At 40.7% G+C, this 18,548-nt stretch overlaps 1 protein-coding gene across 9 annotated transcripts in view; it reads right to left on the bottom strand.

Moving 5' to 3' along the window:
* Positions 1 to 15,958, bottom strand: part of tspoap1 (TSPO associated protein 1) — a 74,148-nt gene extending 58,190 nt beyond the window's left edge. For 7 of the 9 annotated variants that reach the window (XR_013969813.1, XM_080866149.1, XM_080866151.1 and 4 more), the window contains exon 1: positions 13,964 to 14,606. Coding sequence is in view for 8 of the 9 variants with exons in the window: in XM_080866149.1 (XP_080722275.1) it covers positions 13,964 to 14,461 (498 nt within the window). In the remaining variant the exon portion in view is untranslated. Of the gene's footprint in view, positions 1 to 7,562; positions 8,701 to 13,963; positions 14,801 to 15,763 lie in introns of those variants that run through there. The other 2 variants (XM_080866155.1, XM_080866154.1) reach the window with 2 other exon arrangements.
* Positions 15,959 to 18,548: the final 2,590 nt, after the last annotated feature.

Below are 18,548 nucleotides of genomic sequence, written 5' to 3'. Positions count from 1 at the left end.
TGGGACAAAATCCCCCCTGAGATATGTGCAAAACTTGTGGCCAACTACAAAACACATCTGATCTTTGTGCTTGCCAGGTTTTGCCACCAAGCACTAAAGCATATTTTGCAAAGGGATCAAATACTTATTTCATTCATGAAAATGCAAATTAATTTATAACTTTTTTAAATGCTTTTTTCCTACTATTGAAATTACAGACTAATCATTTCTTTGTTGGTAGGCAAACTTACAAAATCGGCAGGGTTTTAAATAATTTTTTCCCTTAGTGTATATTAATCATGTATATTATTACAATTCATAGACTCTAGTCAGATGGAGTGAAAACATCCTCTTTAAGACTGAATTAAGGAAGTTACAGTCAAATTTAGCATAAAATCAGATCTTTTGGGCAAACCAATTCGCTTTTAAGCCCAGTTGGACCAAACAGCGTTGCAGTTGACCTGCAAGGTGGGCGTCTAGACCTCTGATTGGTGTAGCACACAAATAAATGTGACCCAAGAATACCTCATAATAGATAATAGTAATACTGAATTGGAGACTCGGCTTCGCACCCTTGATTCACCCGTAGCTAGCCAGGCCCCTGTAGCTAGTGCAGCCGAAGATAAGGGGCGATCGTGGCTCAAGAGTTGGGAGTTCGCCTTGTAATCGGAAGGTTGCCGGTTCGAGCCCCGGCTCGGACAGTCTCGGTCGTTGTGTCCTTGGGCAAGACACTTCACCCGTTGCCTACTGGTGGTGGTCAGAGGGCCCGGTGGCGCCAGTGTCCGGCAGCCTCGCCTCTGTCAGTGCGCCCCAGGGCGGCTGTGGCTACAATGTAGCTGCCATCACCAGTGTGTGAATGTGTGTGTGAATGGGTGGATGACTGGATATGTAAAGCGCTTTGGGGTCCTTAGGGACTAGTAAAGCGCTATATAAATACAGGCCATTTACCATATAACATAGGACCCGCTAGCTGTTCCCCGGCAAACCCCAAGCAGCTGGGGAAAGAGGGCAGCTGGGTGACAGTGAGGAGGGAGCATAAACAGAGATTTAAACAGAAGCCCCAGGTACACCACCAACCTGTTCATGTGTCTAACCGTTTTCCCCCACTCGGCGACACACCCACCGGGGGTCAAACTCTGGTAATTGGTGATTCTGTTCTCAGACATGTGAAGCTAGAGACACCGGCAACCATAGTCAATTGTCTTCCAGGGGCCAGAGCAGGCGACATTGAGGGAAATTTAAAACTGCTGGCTAAGGGTAAACATAAATTCAGTAAATAATTCACATCGGCAGTAATGACACCCGGTTACGCCAATCGGAGGTCACTAAAATCAATATTGAATCGGTGTGCAACTTTGCCAAAACGATATCGGACTCTGTAGTTTTCTCTGGTCCCCTCCCCAATCAGACCAGGAGTGACATGTTTAGCCACATGTTCTCCTTAAATTGCTGGCTGTCTGACTGGTGTCCAAAAAACAATGTGGGCTTCATAGATAATTGATAAACCTTCTGGAGGAAACCTGGTCTTGTCAGGAGAGATGGCATCCATCCCACTTTGGAGGGAGCAGCTCTCATTTCTAGAAATATGGACAAATTTATTAAACCCCCCAAAATATGACTATCCAGAGTTGGGATCAGGAAGCAGAGTTGCAGTCTTACACGCCTCTCTGCAGCTTCTCTCCTCCTGCTACCCCCCCAAAAACCCATCTCCATAGAGACTGTGTCAGCTCCCAAACAGACAAAAAACAAACTAAAAGCCAGCAATAAACAATTTAAACATAAAAAAAATCACAAAGAAAGAACAAGACAGTATCCACATCTGAACCAAAGAGTAAAACAATGAAATGTGGATTATTAAACATTAGGTCTCTCTCCTCCTAGTCTCTGTTAGAACATGACTTAATAATTGATCAACAAACTGATTTACTTTGCCTTACAGAAACCTGGTTGCAGCAGGATGATGTTGGTTTAAATGAATCAATGAATCAACACTCCCGAGTCATTCTAACTACCAGAAATTTCGAAGCACAGTCGGCCTGTGCAGCAATTTTTCACACCAGCCTATTAATCAACAAAAGACCAATACAGACTTTTAATTCATTTAAAAGGTTTCTCTTCAGCACTGTAGCCAGGCTGACAAAAAGTCAGAGTACTTTTGAGCCAACTATCCCTTTAACGTTAACTACTAATTACTTAAGTAATTAGTAGTTAACGTTAAAAAAATTTTATTTGTGAAGAAGTTCATGAATTCATGAACTTCTTCACAAATAAAATTTTAATCATTAGAGAAAAAATTACCAATAATCATCCCAGAGATGTAATATTATCTACAGCTACTTTCAGTACCATTGATATTCATTTAGACTCTTTTTCTCCAATTGATCTTTCTGAGTTAACTTCAATAATTACTTCCTCCAAACCATCAACGTGTCTTTTCCTGCCATTAATTAATTAATGCTTCAATCTTAAATATGATCAACCTATCTCTAATAATTGGCTATGTACCACAGGCCTTCAAGCTGGCAGTAGTTAAACCTAAAAAGCCATCCCTAGACACAGCAGTCTTAGCTAATTATAGGCCAATCTCCAACCATATCAAAAATCCCTGAAAGAGTAGTTGTCAAACAGCTAACAGATCATCTGCAGAGGAATGGATTATTTGAAGAGTTTCAATCAGGTTTCAGAGCTCATCACAGCACAGAAACAGCTTTAGTGAAGGTTACAAATGATCTTCTTATGGCCTCTGACAGTGGACTCATCTCTGTGCTTGTCCTGCTAGACCTTAGTGCAGCGTTTGATACTGATGACCATAATATTCTATTAGAGCACGCTGTAGGTCAGGGGCTGGCAACCCCGGGTGGCACGCAAAGGGTTAACTGATGGCACGACCATAGCTGGACCGGCCACCGGGTATACCGGGCATTTGCCCGATGGGCCGATGTGATTTTTCGTTTTTATGGGCTTTTGGTTTTTTGTTCTTTTTTTGTAACGGTGTAAACAATGAAAGGTGGTGAATTGGCCAAATGCTGGCCGATGTGTAAAATGTAAAAATAACTCTGTTGTTTGGTGGTGGCTATGGCGGAGCTTCCACGGAGGCCAGCAGGTGGTTGAGGGAAAGGGGAGGAGGCAGGAGAGACCCGAGGCGGCCGCCAGTCCGAGTGTCAGGTGAACTGAACTTCAGGTAAGAAGTTATGACCTGCAGTCTATCTGGGTCAGATATAAACCAGCAAAGAAATACTTTTCTTTCTTATTCTCATTTAAAATGTCTAGCTTTTAATAAATAATTATCTGAATCTTACAACCAAAGTTTTTGTCTGATGTAAAATGTATAGAAATCATAGATATACCAACGAGACTGTACATCACTGTCACAACAGCATTTTTGTTTTCAGGGTTGTGAGGAGACCATACATAGCATTTGCATTTTCTGTTGTACAGTTCATTTGCTGTTATGGATAAAAAGTGTCTTTTTTTGTTTCAAAATAGCTAATAACTATTCACTGATAGCTGCCAACATCTGCGAAGAAATATAATTCTGTAAAGTTGTTCTATATAGTGTGTAGCTGTTCATATAGAGCGTTATTAAATTTATTGCTAATGCAATCATATGGCACATTGACTTCTGAGGAAATTTTAGACGGCACTCATCATCAAAAAGGTTGTCGACCCCTGCTGTAGGTATTACAGTGCAGTGGTTTGAATCATATCTATTTAATAGACTCCAATTTGTGCATGTAAATGGAGAGTCCTCTTCCCACACTAAGGTTAATTATGGTGTTCTATAGGGTTCAGTGCTAGGACCAATTCTGTTTACATTATACATGCTTCCCCGAAGCAGTATCATTAGAAGACATAGTATACATTTTCGCTGCTATGCAGATGACACCCAACTCTATCTGTCCATGAAGCCAGATAACACACACCAATTAGTTAAACTGCAGGAATGTCTTAAAGACATAAAGTCCTGGATGGCCGCTAACTTTCTGCTTCTTAATTCAGATAAAACTGAGGTTATTGTACTCGGCCCTGAAAATCTTAGAAATATGGTATCTAACCAGATTCTTACTCTGGATGGCATTACCTTGGCCTCCAGTAACACTGTGAGGAACCTTGGAGTCATTTTTGACCAAGACATTTCCTTAAATGCACATATTAAACAAATATGTAAGACTGCTTTCTCCGATTTGCGCAACATCTCTAAATTAGAAATATCCTGTCTCAGAGTGACGCTGAAAAACTAGTTTATGCATTTATTACTTCCAGGCTGGACTACTTTAAATCATTATTATCATGATCTCCTAAAACCTCCCTGAAAAGCCTTCAGTTAATCCAAAATGCTGTAGCAAGAGTACTGACAGGAACTAGAAAGAGAGAGCATATTTCTCCTGTATTGGCTTCCCTTCATTGCCTTCCTGTTAAATCCAGAATTGAATTCAAAATCCTGCTCCTCACATACAACATCTTAAATAATCAGGCCCCATCTTATCTTAATGACCTTGTAGCACCATATCACCCTATTAGAGCACTTCGCTCTCACACTGCAGGCCTACTTGTTGTTCCTAGAGTATTTAAAAGTAGAATGGGAGGGAGAGCCTTCAGTTTTCAGGTGACCCTGAATCCTCCCTTAGTTGTGCTGCAATAGACATAGGCTGCCGGGGGATTTCCATGATGCATTGAGTTTTTCCTTTCCAGTCACCATTCTCACTCACTATGTGTTAATAGACCTCTCTGCATTGAATCATACCTGTTATCAATCTCTGTCTCTCTTCCGCAGCATGTCATATCCTGTTTTCCTTCTGTCACCCCAACCGGTCGCAGCAGATGGCCACCCCTCCCTGAGCCTGGTTCTGGCAGAGGTTTCTTCCCGTTAAAAGGGAGTTTTTCCTTCCCACTGTCGCCAAATTGCTTGCTCATAGGGGGTGATATGATTGTTGAGTTTTTCTCTGTATCTATTATTGTACGATCTACTGTACAATATAAAGCGCCTTGAGGCGACTGTTGTTGTGATTTGGCGCAATATAAATAAAATTGAAATAAACTGAATTAATAAAAATAATAAAGTGTATTTGTATTGCCCAGAAAATAAGATACATTAGTCTGATGTCTGATATTTAAATTGTATTTTTCACATAACTACTTAATTGCTTCGATTCTAACCATTACTAATAACTTGGATACAACTGTCCATCTGTCCTCTGCATGGTGTTTTTAATTGCTGCAAACAGTCTTTAGTTTGTGAAAGAAAACCTACACAAACCAGGGGCAAACATGGTAACTGCAACTCAACACCCATATTTCATTCATCTGAACAAAATACAAAAAAATATAAACTACTTAAAACCTCAATTGACTCATTTGGATTGCTGAGGTGAACAATGACTATGACCAAAAATCTGAAAACGTGGCCTTTAAATCTCCCTCTTAACCTGACAAACCTGCATGCATGTGTCACTAAGCTAATCGAGTAGGAAGAAACAGCTTACCAGATTTTCGCTGAGTAGCAGTTATGCCACTTCATCCATAGCCGGAAAACTGACACACTGACAAGGTAACAAAAACTATATTTACTGGCTTTCAAACTACATCTGACAAAACACCCGAGTGACACATATTCTTATGATTTGGATATTTTACAAAGTGGTTAATGTCCCCTCAAGAGTGACTGAGGTGATAGAGTAGGCTTGAGCAGATTCTCAGAGCAGAAACACAACTGCATACCTCTGCACTTCTCTCAGGCCAAGAAAAATATACATAATCATTGTTTTCAGCAGCTGGAATTAGACGATGTAAAACTGAACAGAAACCACAGCTTGTTGACCTTTAATGTAATCTGAATGCAGGGTCAATTTTAAAGATACACGCGTCAGTAGAGTGATCGGATAAATGGATTTTGTATGTAGCTCCATATGGAACTTAGCAATCAGAAATATGGAATCAAAGCAGGTGTTAAAAAGTGCAGATCACAGAGCACAGAAAGTCAACAATGCTTAGACTTCAGTAAAACCATGCCTCTTTTGTGCATGGACAGGAAATGTTTACAGCAGCAACTTCTTAAAAAATGTATGTAATATGAGCTCTAACCACTTCTGTGAATTAATGAATGAATAAAATACTTTCTGATTCTTAAGCCAAGCCACTCTGTATAATTAAAATCTGATAAATTACACCAAAACATTAAAACCAACCAATTTTCTCCACAGGGCAGTTCCAGCCACTGTTTCTAACACCTGCTGTGCAAAACATGCTCTGTTTCTTACATCAATATTTTACTCTTTTTTTTGGGGGGGGGGGGGTAATACAATTTGGTACATTGTTATATAAAAGCATCCTAGCATACAACAACATACCGCAGACAGTCATCAATTATGGGCGGGACTAGGGAAACAAAACAAAAGGCCAACTGTGGTACCTGCACAGCAAATAACAGTGTAGTTATACAGTAATGTAAGACTGGCAGATTCCTGGTGGAAAACACAGCTGCCGATCGCTACTATAAAAAGACCAAATAATCATTTCTTAGGCATCACTTTATGCTCCCTCTCAGGGTGTGTGGCCACAGATTTTCTGCCAGGATGTGTGTTTAGCTTTTGCTAAATGGTGATTGTGGGTAATAAAGTTGTGGGGGTGGGGAAGAGAGTGGGTAATATTGCACACAGATTACTACTTTGCTTAAATGATGAAATTGTGTCATAACTACAGAAACATTCAGAGCCTCAGATAAACAAGGAAGGGCCAATGTTTTGGGGAGAAAAAATGCTGTCAAAAAAGTGGAAATTTCTCTGTGAACACTATGTGATTGAAAAGATAAAACTAAAAACAATCACATGGCAAAACAAAGATAAATGGTGTAGCAAGTTATAGCAGCTCAACGGGGCCCAGACTCATTCAGCTGTCTATGCATACTTTAATGGAGATGCTGTTTTGACATGTCTTTTTCCTGCAGCTCCGAGGGACTGCCTGCAACTTTAAACAGAACTGACCAACTTTTTAGAGCAGTTTAAACCACTCGTGTTCAGTTATTCCAAATATTTTTGATATGCTTTGTTTCATTTGTTGGTATTTTATTCCAAAGTGGTATTATCTAAGGATGTTTTGGCTGTGGTAATAGCTTCGTATACTACAACTCCTTAGAGAAGCTACTTGAATTAGTATCTACTAGCCATACTACAATCTTGTGGCTTCAGTGCTGACTTTGAATATTTAGAGGACATATAGAGGTTAAAAAAGTCACCATATAAAGAAAGATTCCTGTTTAACAATCTATTTCTACTACAGCAACTTAATAAAGAAGCTTTAATGAAAATAAGCAGTGCAACACCAGTGTAATCCCATACAAATGATTTGTACTTAAATAACGGCTCTGTGACTTTCAGTTACAGAGGATATGCAGAACTAGCCCATATTATGGTTTGCAACACAACCTGAACATTACCTTGAGTATTGAGTTGAAATCTCCTGTCAAAATGATCCTGTAATACTCTACATACATTAGCTTCTCTCTAATAGTAGGTTGACACCTATCCAGGCCCAAACATTTCCAAGCCATTAACCATCAGAAAGACACATTGGTGTTCCGCACTTACTTTATGTATCCCTTCCATTTCTAAGCCACTGAGGTTTGCGTAAAGCGAGTGGTGCCTCTTTCCTAACAGTGATGTTGTAGTGACATTAGCTGTCGTTGGGGTTGCCTTGTCTGAGAGGCTGCCTTGTTGCTTATCATGTTGCTCCACCGACCCCCTCAACTCCGGCTGTTGTGCCTCAAAAGCTTTCGCCTCTTCGCGGCTCTCCATTTCTCTGTTTGCCGGCGCGGGCTCAGGCTGCTCAGGCCGAGTGCACAAGTCGTACATCACTCTCTGTCAAAGTTAAACAGAGCGGAGGAGATCAATATGACCACAAGAGGTGCTCGGCCAAGACCAAGCCATTGCTTGTGTTTCATTTGCTGAAGGAGAATTACATGGACCGCAGGTTGACTTCCACCAGTTCACGAGCAGGACTGGGCTCTTATTCAAGGCTAAGGTGAAGTGTCTGAAAACAAGCAAATGACTCTTACTGCCATGGTATCAAGCTCTTAATTTTGTAAATCTAAATGGTACTGACAAAAACAGCTCTCGTGCTGGATGTTGAGGGTTGATTAAAAGCAGTTATAACTCCTGGTTCATCTCTAAAGTACCTCCTCTCTTTACGCAGTGACGTTTTCCAAAATGAGGACAATCAGCTCCAAAGGGATATTATATATTTTTGGTCTTCGCTTGTGAAAACCAATCAATGAATGTCACAGCACAGCAGCATTCTTGAGCATACTGTTATATTTATCACAGTGTAGCATTCAGATTCAGAGTCCAGCTCACAACATTGAAATAACCCATTTCTTCTTGCCTCGCTGCTCATCTGCACGAGGGGGAGGGTTGTCATAAATAGAAAAGGAAAGACACGCTAGTTCACTCATACCCTACGTAATGTTGAAATAGCCCGTGCAGTCCCAAATCAAGTAGAACACGACAAGAGACGTGTGATAGCGAAAAAAAGAACAGACTAACAGGTCTTCGCTTCAGTCCTCATTCTCTCAGCAAGGTTGAGATGTGGGTGGCATGCTTACTCCTCAGCTGTGAGTCTCTCCGTATTCATGCTGCCTTGTCAAGAAGCATTTCATCCAGAAGCAATAAGACTCAACAGGGTGCTTAATCCCTTCTTGGTTGCTGCGCTATAAAGGTGAAGCAGGAGGACGAAGAGAAAAATGTGTGTGTGTGTGTGTGTGTGTGAGATGTCGAGTGTCTATGAAAGGAGGGGGCTGGGAGGACTGCATCCATCGTCCTATCACAAAAAGGCAGGTTTTGAGAAGGGACCCAATCATTACAGGGACTAGAGCTCGTTTCCATGGAGATGACGCTGGAATGATGTTGGCTGCCTATTGATTGCTCAAGGGGCAGTAGACAGTGCAACAGAGGGAGGCTGCAGGAGGCAGGCAGACAGACAGCTATGACCAGCAGAAACTGACTGTAATGTTTTACTGTAGTTGTGCACTAGGGAAATGGACGCAATTAGAGTACGGTAGATGGATATGTGAAATACATCGTATAGTCATTTACTTGACTGGATATGAGAAAAAAAAGTATGTTTTAGACAGTGAGGGCGAAAAGTTCATCTTAAGAGTAAAGTTTCTTTATGTGAAACTGTAAAGAAATCAGAATCAGAATACTTTATTAATCCCATAATTAAGGAAATTATGCAGTATTAAAATAGGCCTCTATGAATAATTTTTACTTTCCCGACACAGGAAGTTGTAGCCAATCAGTGTCTGACAAGCCTCACCTCTGTAAACTGGAATAAATTTACTGGAAATCCCAGCTGTGCTGTGGATGCCTTTTTGCTGCATTTTGATAGTTTATCTAACAAATAATCTATCTTACTGTGTAAGAAACCACCAAAGGAATTTGCATTTTGGTGAGTGATATTTTTAAAATAAGCATTTTTTTTCTAGTTGTGAAAATGCAACTTTCGTATAAAGCATTACTTCAAACATTAGAGAGGCTATAGTTAGGAGCAACAAAGACTAACTGGAAATTTTGGCTTTTTAAAAAATTTTTCTACCTGGTATTTTTCTGGTGTGTTGCCAGTGCAATCAAAAGTAAAATCACATACAGTTCACCCTGAAAATTAAAGTTCACATTTCCTTTACCGTGCAGATTTTGATACATTAAATGGTTAAAAATTGAGAGCCACAGACTTTTGGCTCACACACACAAGGTTCCTTTTTTTGTCCTAACATCGGTTTCCCCAGCTTCAACCTATTCCATTATTACTTAGTTTGCTCACAAGATCTTAAATCTTAAGTAGCCTAAAGACAAACCAACCAACACATGAGTGCCTCTGAACACCATCTATATTCTGCTTCAACTCCTTTGAAATTTTAAATTTGCTCCTTTGTTAGTAGCAGTGTTCTTGACAGCAAAACAACTAAATAATATGTGAGAGAGCTGCAGTACACATGACCACTGCTTAGGGCTGTGTGATATGATCAAAATCTCATATCCCGATATAAGACATCTATTGTGCCGATAACGATATAAATCACAAAAATGTAACATTTTCTGTAAATTCTGTGAATCTCGGGCAGCTCGACTTGCGTGAAGTGTTTCCAGCTGGGCGTCATGTACCTGGAGTCGAATGTTTTAACCGATGTATGAAACTATACATTTTTAGACATAAGTTGTAACGGCCGCCGTTTTCTTTGTGAGTATTTATTACGCAGCATGCTGCGGGGAAAAGCCTGTTCTAACGTTTGAGTCTAAGGTTTATTTTTAAGCACCTGATGACTCTGTTTTGCTTCTCATCCATAAATACTTTGCATACTCTTTCACGTGATTCAGTTTATTTAGAAAAGTCTCAACAGGATCTTGAGCTTTATTGTGAAAGGTTTATGTGGAAAATAAACAAGCGGACATGCAGTGGTTTTACCGTCGTTGTTGCTAACGACAACGCATAAAAACAGGCGCTTGTCTGTTCATAGTGTGGTTATATTAAATATAAGAGAAAGGGAGAACTTTAAGAAAATTAATATAGCCACTACAGTAACCATCAAAACGATGAAAAAATATTGCCGCAGTTTATTTTGCGACACAACGAAACAAACGATAGCGTAAAATGAAACGATAGATGTTTTTATATCGTGATCCGATATATATCGTTATATCGAACAGCCCTACAGCCCTGCTTACAAGAAGATACAGTAACTATGAAAAATCTTACTGAGCATAAAATAATAAATCTCAAACCACATATGCCCCTGCAAAGAAAGGAGCTTCAGCCAGGCGCATCATAGATCAATGGCAGAGACATCCTTTTATGCTCATTTTGGCACAATCGGAAGAGCATCTCACAAGAAAATAAATATTATGTTACACTCACACACTTCACATTGAAATTTAAACATTATTACAGACAAGATATAGACTGATTAAAAAGCCCAAAAGAAAAAACAATGAATATGCCTTTCCACACATGCTGAAAAATATTATCAGCAGATCAGACATGACGAAAAGAAAGAGGGATGAGTCAGTGCATTCTTGTTAGAGTATTAGTATTTGGGTCCAATACCTTAGCAGCAACGTGTAAGAAATATTAAAGAAAAATATAGAGAGATGAACAATTGCCCACTTTTTAGATACAGTTCAAGCTTTGATTAATTATTCAAATCCATGCCTATGAAAACTTTATCCAAAATTTAAGACATGGAAGCACAGTGACCCAATTCTGCCAGTCCTACAAGAGACACATAAACACACACACCCTCCACCCTCCTCTCTGCACATATCATGCAATATTCACCTCCAATAGACGGTTCAATCTTAAGAAAGTGTGAAAATTAAGTTTCTAAGCTGTCATATCGGCCAAAATGGCTGTTTCGGACTTTAAACTATTTAACACATCTTGCATCATTTTGACATTTTAAAAAGCTGCAACATTTGCTGATATTTGCTTCTTTCCTTTCGTTTTACTTGACTGTTTCGGTGCACAACTGATATACAAAATACAGTTCCTGATAGCTTAATCTTTTAGATTTCATTCATCCATCTGTTCTGTTCTATGACTTGACTTTGCAAGTAACAGCCAATCAGAAGAAAGCTGGCTCAAAAGAAAGAGAAATGGAGCTAAAGCAAGAAGCTAAAATAATTGGCTGCAACAAGGCATATGTATAAATGGAGGTTAAAATAGGCCGAAAAAATCCAGAATGATGTTCGAGCACCTTCACATGATAGGTAGGTTAATGTATATTACTCTTGAAAGAGGTCATTTTTCAAAATTATTCAGTAATAACACAATAATGACATCCAGTTTCCACCCACAATACTATTAAGACCGTAGGGTCTTAATAGGGACCGTAGGGTCTTTACCTTACAACAGCGGTCCCCAACCCCTGGGCCACGGACCGGTACTGTGAGTCGTTTGGGACCGGGCCACGAGAGTTGAGACACAGGTGTGACATTTATGGTTTTTGGGGTTTTTATCGTTATTTTTTATCGTTTTTAACATTAACTCTGTTTCCCTGGGTCTTTTCCTGTGTGTTATTAATAAATGTTCTTTTTTCTGGTACTGGTTTTATTTTGTTGTATTTATCTTAAAGGTCGGTCCATGAAAATAGTGTTGGACAGCTTCCTTACAATATAAAGCGCCTTGAGGCGACTGCTGTTGTGATTTGGTGCTATATAAATATAAATTAATCTTTTTTTTCTCATCCCTCTGATGCATTTTGATGGAGATGTAAACAAAGTTGATTGCAGTAGTTCAGCATCTAGCTAGAGAAGAAATGTGAACATAAATGGAGTAAAGTTTATTTTAAGGAAATTTAAAGGTATTTTCAGGTAATTTCAAATGCAACTTGTCAAGCAGCTCAAAATATCATGACAGAAACACACAAACAATTTCTGCATAGCCCATCAAAAAATGTGTCTGCAACCTAAAGGCACAGCTTTCCTTTTTTTATATACTTCTCAGAGACATGGAGAAAAAAAACCATTGATATGTAAAATGGAGTAAGACATAATAAACACCGGACACCATCCCTCCTCACCATCTATCACCAAGAGCAACTCCAGAATGGAACAATCCAACCGCTCTCCAGGAAACTGATTACAGACCCCAAGCTGTGCATCATGGTGAGTCCAACTATATCAAGCTGGTATCTCTCGGCGTCAAGCACCGGTTCAGGCTCCTTCTCCACCAGAGCAGTGATGCTCCATGTAAGCAAAGCCGGTTGCAGCAGATCAGACCGATAAGGTCCCCACCCTCGACTGCCACTGATCTATATTGCACCAGGTATTGGGTCCACATGAGGCGTGGCGTGTTCTCGCAAGTCTGGCGTTTCAGCAAAAAACGGTTTGCTTAGGGCAGGGGTGGGGAACTCCAGGTATCAAGGGCTGGTGTCCTGCAGGTTTTAGATATTACCCTGGGTCAACACACCTGAATCAAATGATAAGTTCATTACCAGGCCTCTGGAGGACTTGAAGACATGTTGAGGTCATTTAGCCATTTAATCAGCTGTGTTGGATCAATGACACATCTAAAACCTGCACGACACCGGCCCATGAGGCCTGGAGTTCCCCCACCCCTGGCTTAGGGAGACACTAGCAGAATACTCACAATAATGTAGCTCATAGGATCACTAGGCCACACAAATCCCAATCATCAGAATAAGGGGGAGATGAAGAGGCTTTAACCCCTACATATAAGATAAATAAGGATAATATATGGAGCTTAAAAATTAGCATATTTCTCCTTTAATATATTTTTTATTTAATTATTACAGATAATAGTTAAATGAGCACGGCATAAAGTCAGAGAAACTTTGTTATAATTAACACCTGTGGCTGTTAAGTAAACTGATCTGATGATCATGTTTGCAAACAGCTAGCATGCGCACAACATTAACGTGAAAACACTTGCCAAAACTGTACTTGAGACCATTCCGCACTTCAAGTCACACTGTTGTATGTACTGTATGTAAAATATTTTGTACAATGACTGTGAGATCAGCATATATGCTGTTTACATGTCAGTATATGACAACAAAGTTGACTTGGAAATGACAAAGCCATCCATACTAGATTCATGTTGCTTAGCCAGGTTACAGATTTAAGTACTATTGAATTGTTTTTCCATGTGTGGTCACATGATTCTAAAGCATCATGATGCTTATGGAAGGCATGTGTGCAGCTTTTGACTCATGAGATCCAACAGGAGCAGGATCAGGCAAAGATATGCAGCACTGTCCAAGTAAAGACAGTCAGGACCACCACATAAGCATGGACTGAGGACACCAAGGACAGAATATATTTTCATATAGAAAAGTTTCTACTAACATACTGAATGCCAACCATAAAAAAGTCATAACTGCCAGGAACTAGAAGAATGTTGCATAATAACAAGATGATTAAAAAAACACAAAACAAACATGGATAGGTTAACCTGGAAATATGAAGTTGCTCACCTCCATGTTTCTTTTCATACATTTGGACGGCGAGGACTCCTCAGATCTAGAAGACTCAGTGCAGGACAACGGCTGGTCGTCCCAGCCTGCATGGGGAGTGTTGAGAGAGTGGCAAATATTTGGAGATCTGTTCTGACAGGTGTCCAAGACTGTAGGAGTGGCACAGGGGTCAGCTGCACATAAGTTCCTCTCTGAAGGCTGCTTCCACTGATCTAGTTTGATTTTGCTTTTTGGTGAGTGGGAGGTACTATGGGGTCTCTGTAGCAAGCTCCTCTGGGGGGTTAGGAGGGGGGTCGTCTGACAGTATTTACTGCTGTCTTCCTGAGATGGCTTCCTTGACAGGCTTTTGAAAACATGCCTGAGGGGTGCCGCTTTCTGTGCCCCCTGCAACAGTCTTCCATGAGCTTCTAGCAGGTGGCAAAGGAAGATGGCCTTTTCTAGCTCAAATTTCTGCCTGTGATGCAATTTATAAGCTGCCTGCTCACCGTTTATCTTCATATACAGAGTTAGCAGTAAGTGCTCCAGCTTTGTATACGTCTGTCTGCTGCAAAAACAAAAAGCCTTTTTCCGTGTGGAGTCAACGCTACCGTGCCATTTACTGCTTTCAGTGTCCACCTTTTTAGCCAGAAAATACCTGTGTCTGTTATAGTTTCTGTCCTTTTGGTCTCCTCGCCTGGCTGTCAGCTCCCTCACAGCTCTTTGCTGCTCTCTCTCTGCTTCTTCTCGTAGCCATCTAATCTCCGCAGTGAGCGCTTCATGAGCCTGTCGTGTTCTCGATTTTGCCACTTCCCAGTCAGCACGCAGGCTCTCTAGGTCTTGTCCACAGCCCGACAGGTCCTGGCATGGTTTCATAGATGACAGTACCACAGAGTTATCCCTGTCTTCAGTCATGATGCCTTATTCACAGCACAACATGCATGGAAGGGTAAACAGTTCTCACTTCTAAAGAATTGGCTAAGTATCAGAACTGAGTGGCCATGCAGGTGAATGATGGGTTTGGTGGGTTAGAAATTCAGCATGCAAATAACATAAGGTCACTGGGGGGGGGGGGGGGGGGGGGGGGGGGGAGAAATCGAAAAAAAAAAGACAGATGAAGGTTAAGGATGAAGGTAATATATGAAATATAAAATGTAGTGTTTTTAGATGATTAAGAAATTGATCGTTACTTAGGGAGGGTTTTGTTATGAAGGGAGAAAGAAAGACTGAACATCTTTGTGCAACCAGGAAAGGACATTGTGATGGTAGCTGACTGCTTTATGTTCGGACAGAGATTTCAAATTTACCTAGAATAAATATGGCACTCAATAATTAGTTTTTATCTAACGTTGCCTGGATGAACTCAAACATCTTAACAAACACAGAACAAGGCACGAACAATGGAGTGTATGTAACAGCAGTCAAACATTAGGATGCAATAAGTGATATGATGCAAAAAAAGATCTGTCTTAGCTGCCGTTACTGAAACCCGTTTTGCCCATCACTAGCTCAACTTAGCGGTTCCCATATGGACGCGAGAGTACGGTTAGTATTACACGGAGGATGGGGACTCTGCTAATTCGAGCTAATTAACTAGCTTAATCTTGGTTTAGCATGTTACTGTCATGCCCTCAAATAGGTGACGCTAAACTCTATTACGCTATTCTGTAATGTGAATAACACTCTCTAGCATCCTGGAGTCGGAAAAAACAAAACAAGACAAAAGGAAAAAAAAGAAAAAAACACTTCTGGCTACTACGTCCTGTTAGCCTGTGTTAGCTTAAGGTTTGTTTGTTTTTTAGCCATAACTTGTCTCAAACTCACCTCTCAGCAGACTCAACTACTATAATGAACTTTTCATCAATGGGGACATCTTCTTTTGACTAAAGTATTTCTGTCAGCATTCAAATTAGCTGTGTAATAACACTAATACCGCCTACGTTTAGTTGTTAAAGGTCCACAGAGCCATGCAAGAAGGGGTTTGTTTATGTGACAGACACCAGTGTGACACTCAGCCTCTGTCCAGCGTCATCCCGCTGGCCCGGCCAGGAGCAATGCTGCTTTCACGTACTTCACGTCCTTTCTCACCATGGCAACGCTTCATGACATATGAGATTGGTAATTTTTCAAGGTTGGATAGATTTCAGTTGTTTTTATATGGCTTCAGTTTCTTATATTTCTGTATTTTATGTAAAGATTTGAGTAGTTCATGGGCTCATTTGAAGTGTTTGTTTTTATTCCCCCTCCTCCAAAATATGGAGTATTACCTACTGATATTGAAGGCAACATACCATCCTCTCAACTTGTGGGAGATGAAGGACCACTAGTGGTTACACAGTGCTAGTGTGATGTAAATCCGCCAATTTTCTATGTATTTTTAATCAAGGTTTATTATCTTAACTATTATTTTTTTTATAACTATAATAATAACTATTATTAGGGCCCGAGCACCGATAGTGCGAAGGCCCTATTGTATCTGCTCCGTTTATTATTATTAGGGCCCGAGCACTAAAAGTGCGAAGGCCCTATTGTATCTGCTCCGTTTCTTCTTCTTCTTCTTCTTCTTCTTCTTCTTCTTCTTCTTCTTCTTCTTCTTATTATTATTATTATAAATTTTGTATTTTAATGGTTTTACATATGAGCACTGGGAAATGGCTCTAGAGTGCCACCTATGCCTTGTTAAATGCAGCCCTACGACCACATCGTTTGAGCTACATCATGTATGAAATTTGGCACACATGTGTATCATGACAAGACGAACAAAAAAAGTCTGTGGGCCCATTGATGCAAACCCAACAGGAAGTCCGCCATTTAGACGTGAAGGTGACATTTTGGCTCTAATTTTGCCATTTCCATGCCTCGAACTTTTTCGAACTCCTCCTTGGGATTTGGTCGTATAAGCTTCATCTTTGGTCAGTGTCAACTACACACTTGGGCCATGTTAAATTGCGGAGCTTTTGAGTTTTCGCGATACGGCGAGGCCGTGGCGCCACGGCGAATTTTGATGACTCGCCATGAAAATCTTATTGCCTCTCATTCTGTCATACATTGTCCGATCTGGACCAAAGAGCACACATATGATAAGGCTCCAGCCCTGAACATATTTCAACTGCCATATTTGACACCAGGGACAGCGCCACCTAGTGGGAACAGGAAATGTCATGTTTTACACTTTGGGGTACAGTATTGTGATGGGTGACATTTAGAGCCTCAAATTTCTCCAGGAAAGCCTTGAGGAGTTGGTCTTGGGTTACAGTGAAAACTGTGAGTTTTCGCGAAAGGGTGTGACCCCGAAAGCATGGCGAACTTTCATGTCTCGCCATGAAGAAACAAATTAATATAATTCAATGAAATCCAGTCTGATCAGTACCAAACTTTACAGGCATGATGTCAGACCCGCCCTGAACAGATTGATGTGCCCATTGACAGGAATACGAAGAGCGCCACCTAGTGGCAACAGGAAATGTCATGGCTTTCACTTTGTTGTACTGATTTTCACAGGTTCATCATGGCCACCTCAAAAGTGGTGAATATTACCATGAGACCCTCATGATGCTTCAGTGCGAAAATTGTGACTTTAAACTGAACGGCGCACCCTGGTGGCAACGCGGTTCACCATGAAAACTGAAGTGGTTTTTGAGGGGCTTAGAAAGTTTAAAAAGTCTTGAAATTTGGCACACACCTCCAATGTGATGAAGGCTTTCTTGTTATGTGATCATTTTCATTGAATAGCGCGAAATGGCTCCACAGCGCCCCTTACAAAATTTCAAAACATCAGCCCTTGCTCTGTGTTTTATCTATGAGTCTGAAACCTGGTAAGCTTATGGAAGATGTCAAGATGTACAAAAAAGTCTCTTGGAGCAATATCCCAAATCCAACAGGAAGTCAGCCATTTTAAAATTAATGTGTAATTTTGGCGACATTTTCCCCTCTTTTCAGGCACCGTTCTTTGACAAACTCCTCCAAGAGATTTCATCAGATTTGACCGATCTGGGGTTTGTGGAATCTAAAGACCTTTGTGATGTTAAATTGCGAAGCTTTTTACATTCAGGTAAACGGGGTGGTCATGGCGGCACTTAGAATTGAATCACTCGCCAAAAAGCAGTAATTTGCTGTCACTCAAAAACGCAATGTCCGATCTCTCCCAAACGTCGCAGGTGTGATGAGACTCGAGCTCGGAAATGTTTGTTATGCCCTTTGTCAGTAATAGTTAGAGTGCCACCTAGTGGGACGACTATAATCATGATTGAATGAGATGAATTGTTAGCTGGTGGTTAAATGCATGAATTCCATCAATGTGACATCAGATCGGACGTGCTGGTTGTAGGTGTTGGGCGTGGCTCGACGCGCCGGGGCGAGAGGGTCCTCATTACGCTCCTTGCAGCTTTAATTAGGGCCCGAGCACTGAGAGTGCGAAGGCCCTATTGTATCTGCTCTGTTTCTTCTTCTTATTATTATTATTATTAGGGCCCGAGCACTGAGAGTGCGAAGGCCCTATTGTATCTGCTCCGCTTCTTCTTCTTCTTCTTCAGGCAAAACAAGGGCCTTTTTGAGGGCCTAAACATGGTCAAAAACTCGTGAAATTTTGCACACATGCCAGGTCTGGTGA

This window comes from Rhamphochromis sp. 'chilingali', assembly GCF_963969265.1.
Source record: "Rhamphochromis sp. 'chilingali' genome assembly, chromosome: 19".
Classification (NCBI taxonomy): domain Eukaryota; kingdom Metazoa; phylum Chordata; class Actinopteri; order Cichliformes; family Cichlidae; genus Rhamphochromis; species Rhamphochromis sp. 'chilingali'.
The sequence above is the reverse complement of the archived record's forward strand: the minus strand, read 5'-3'. Positions and strand labels throughout refer to the sequence as shown.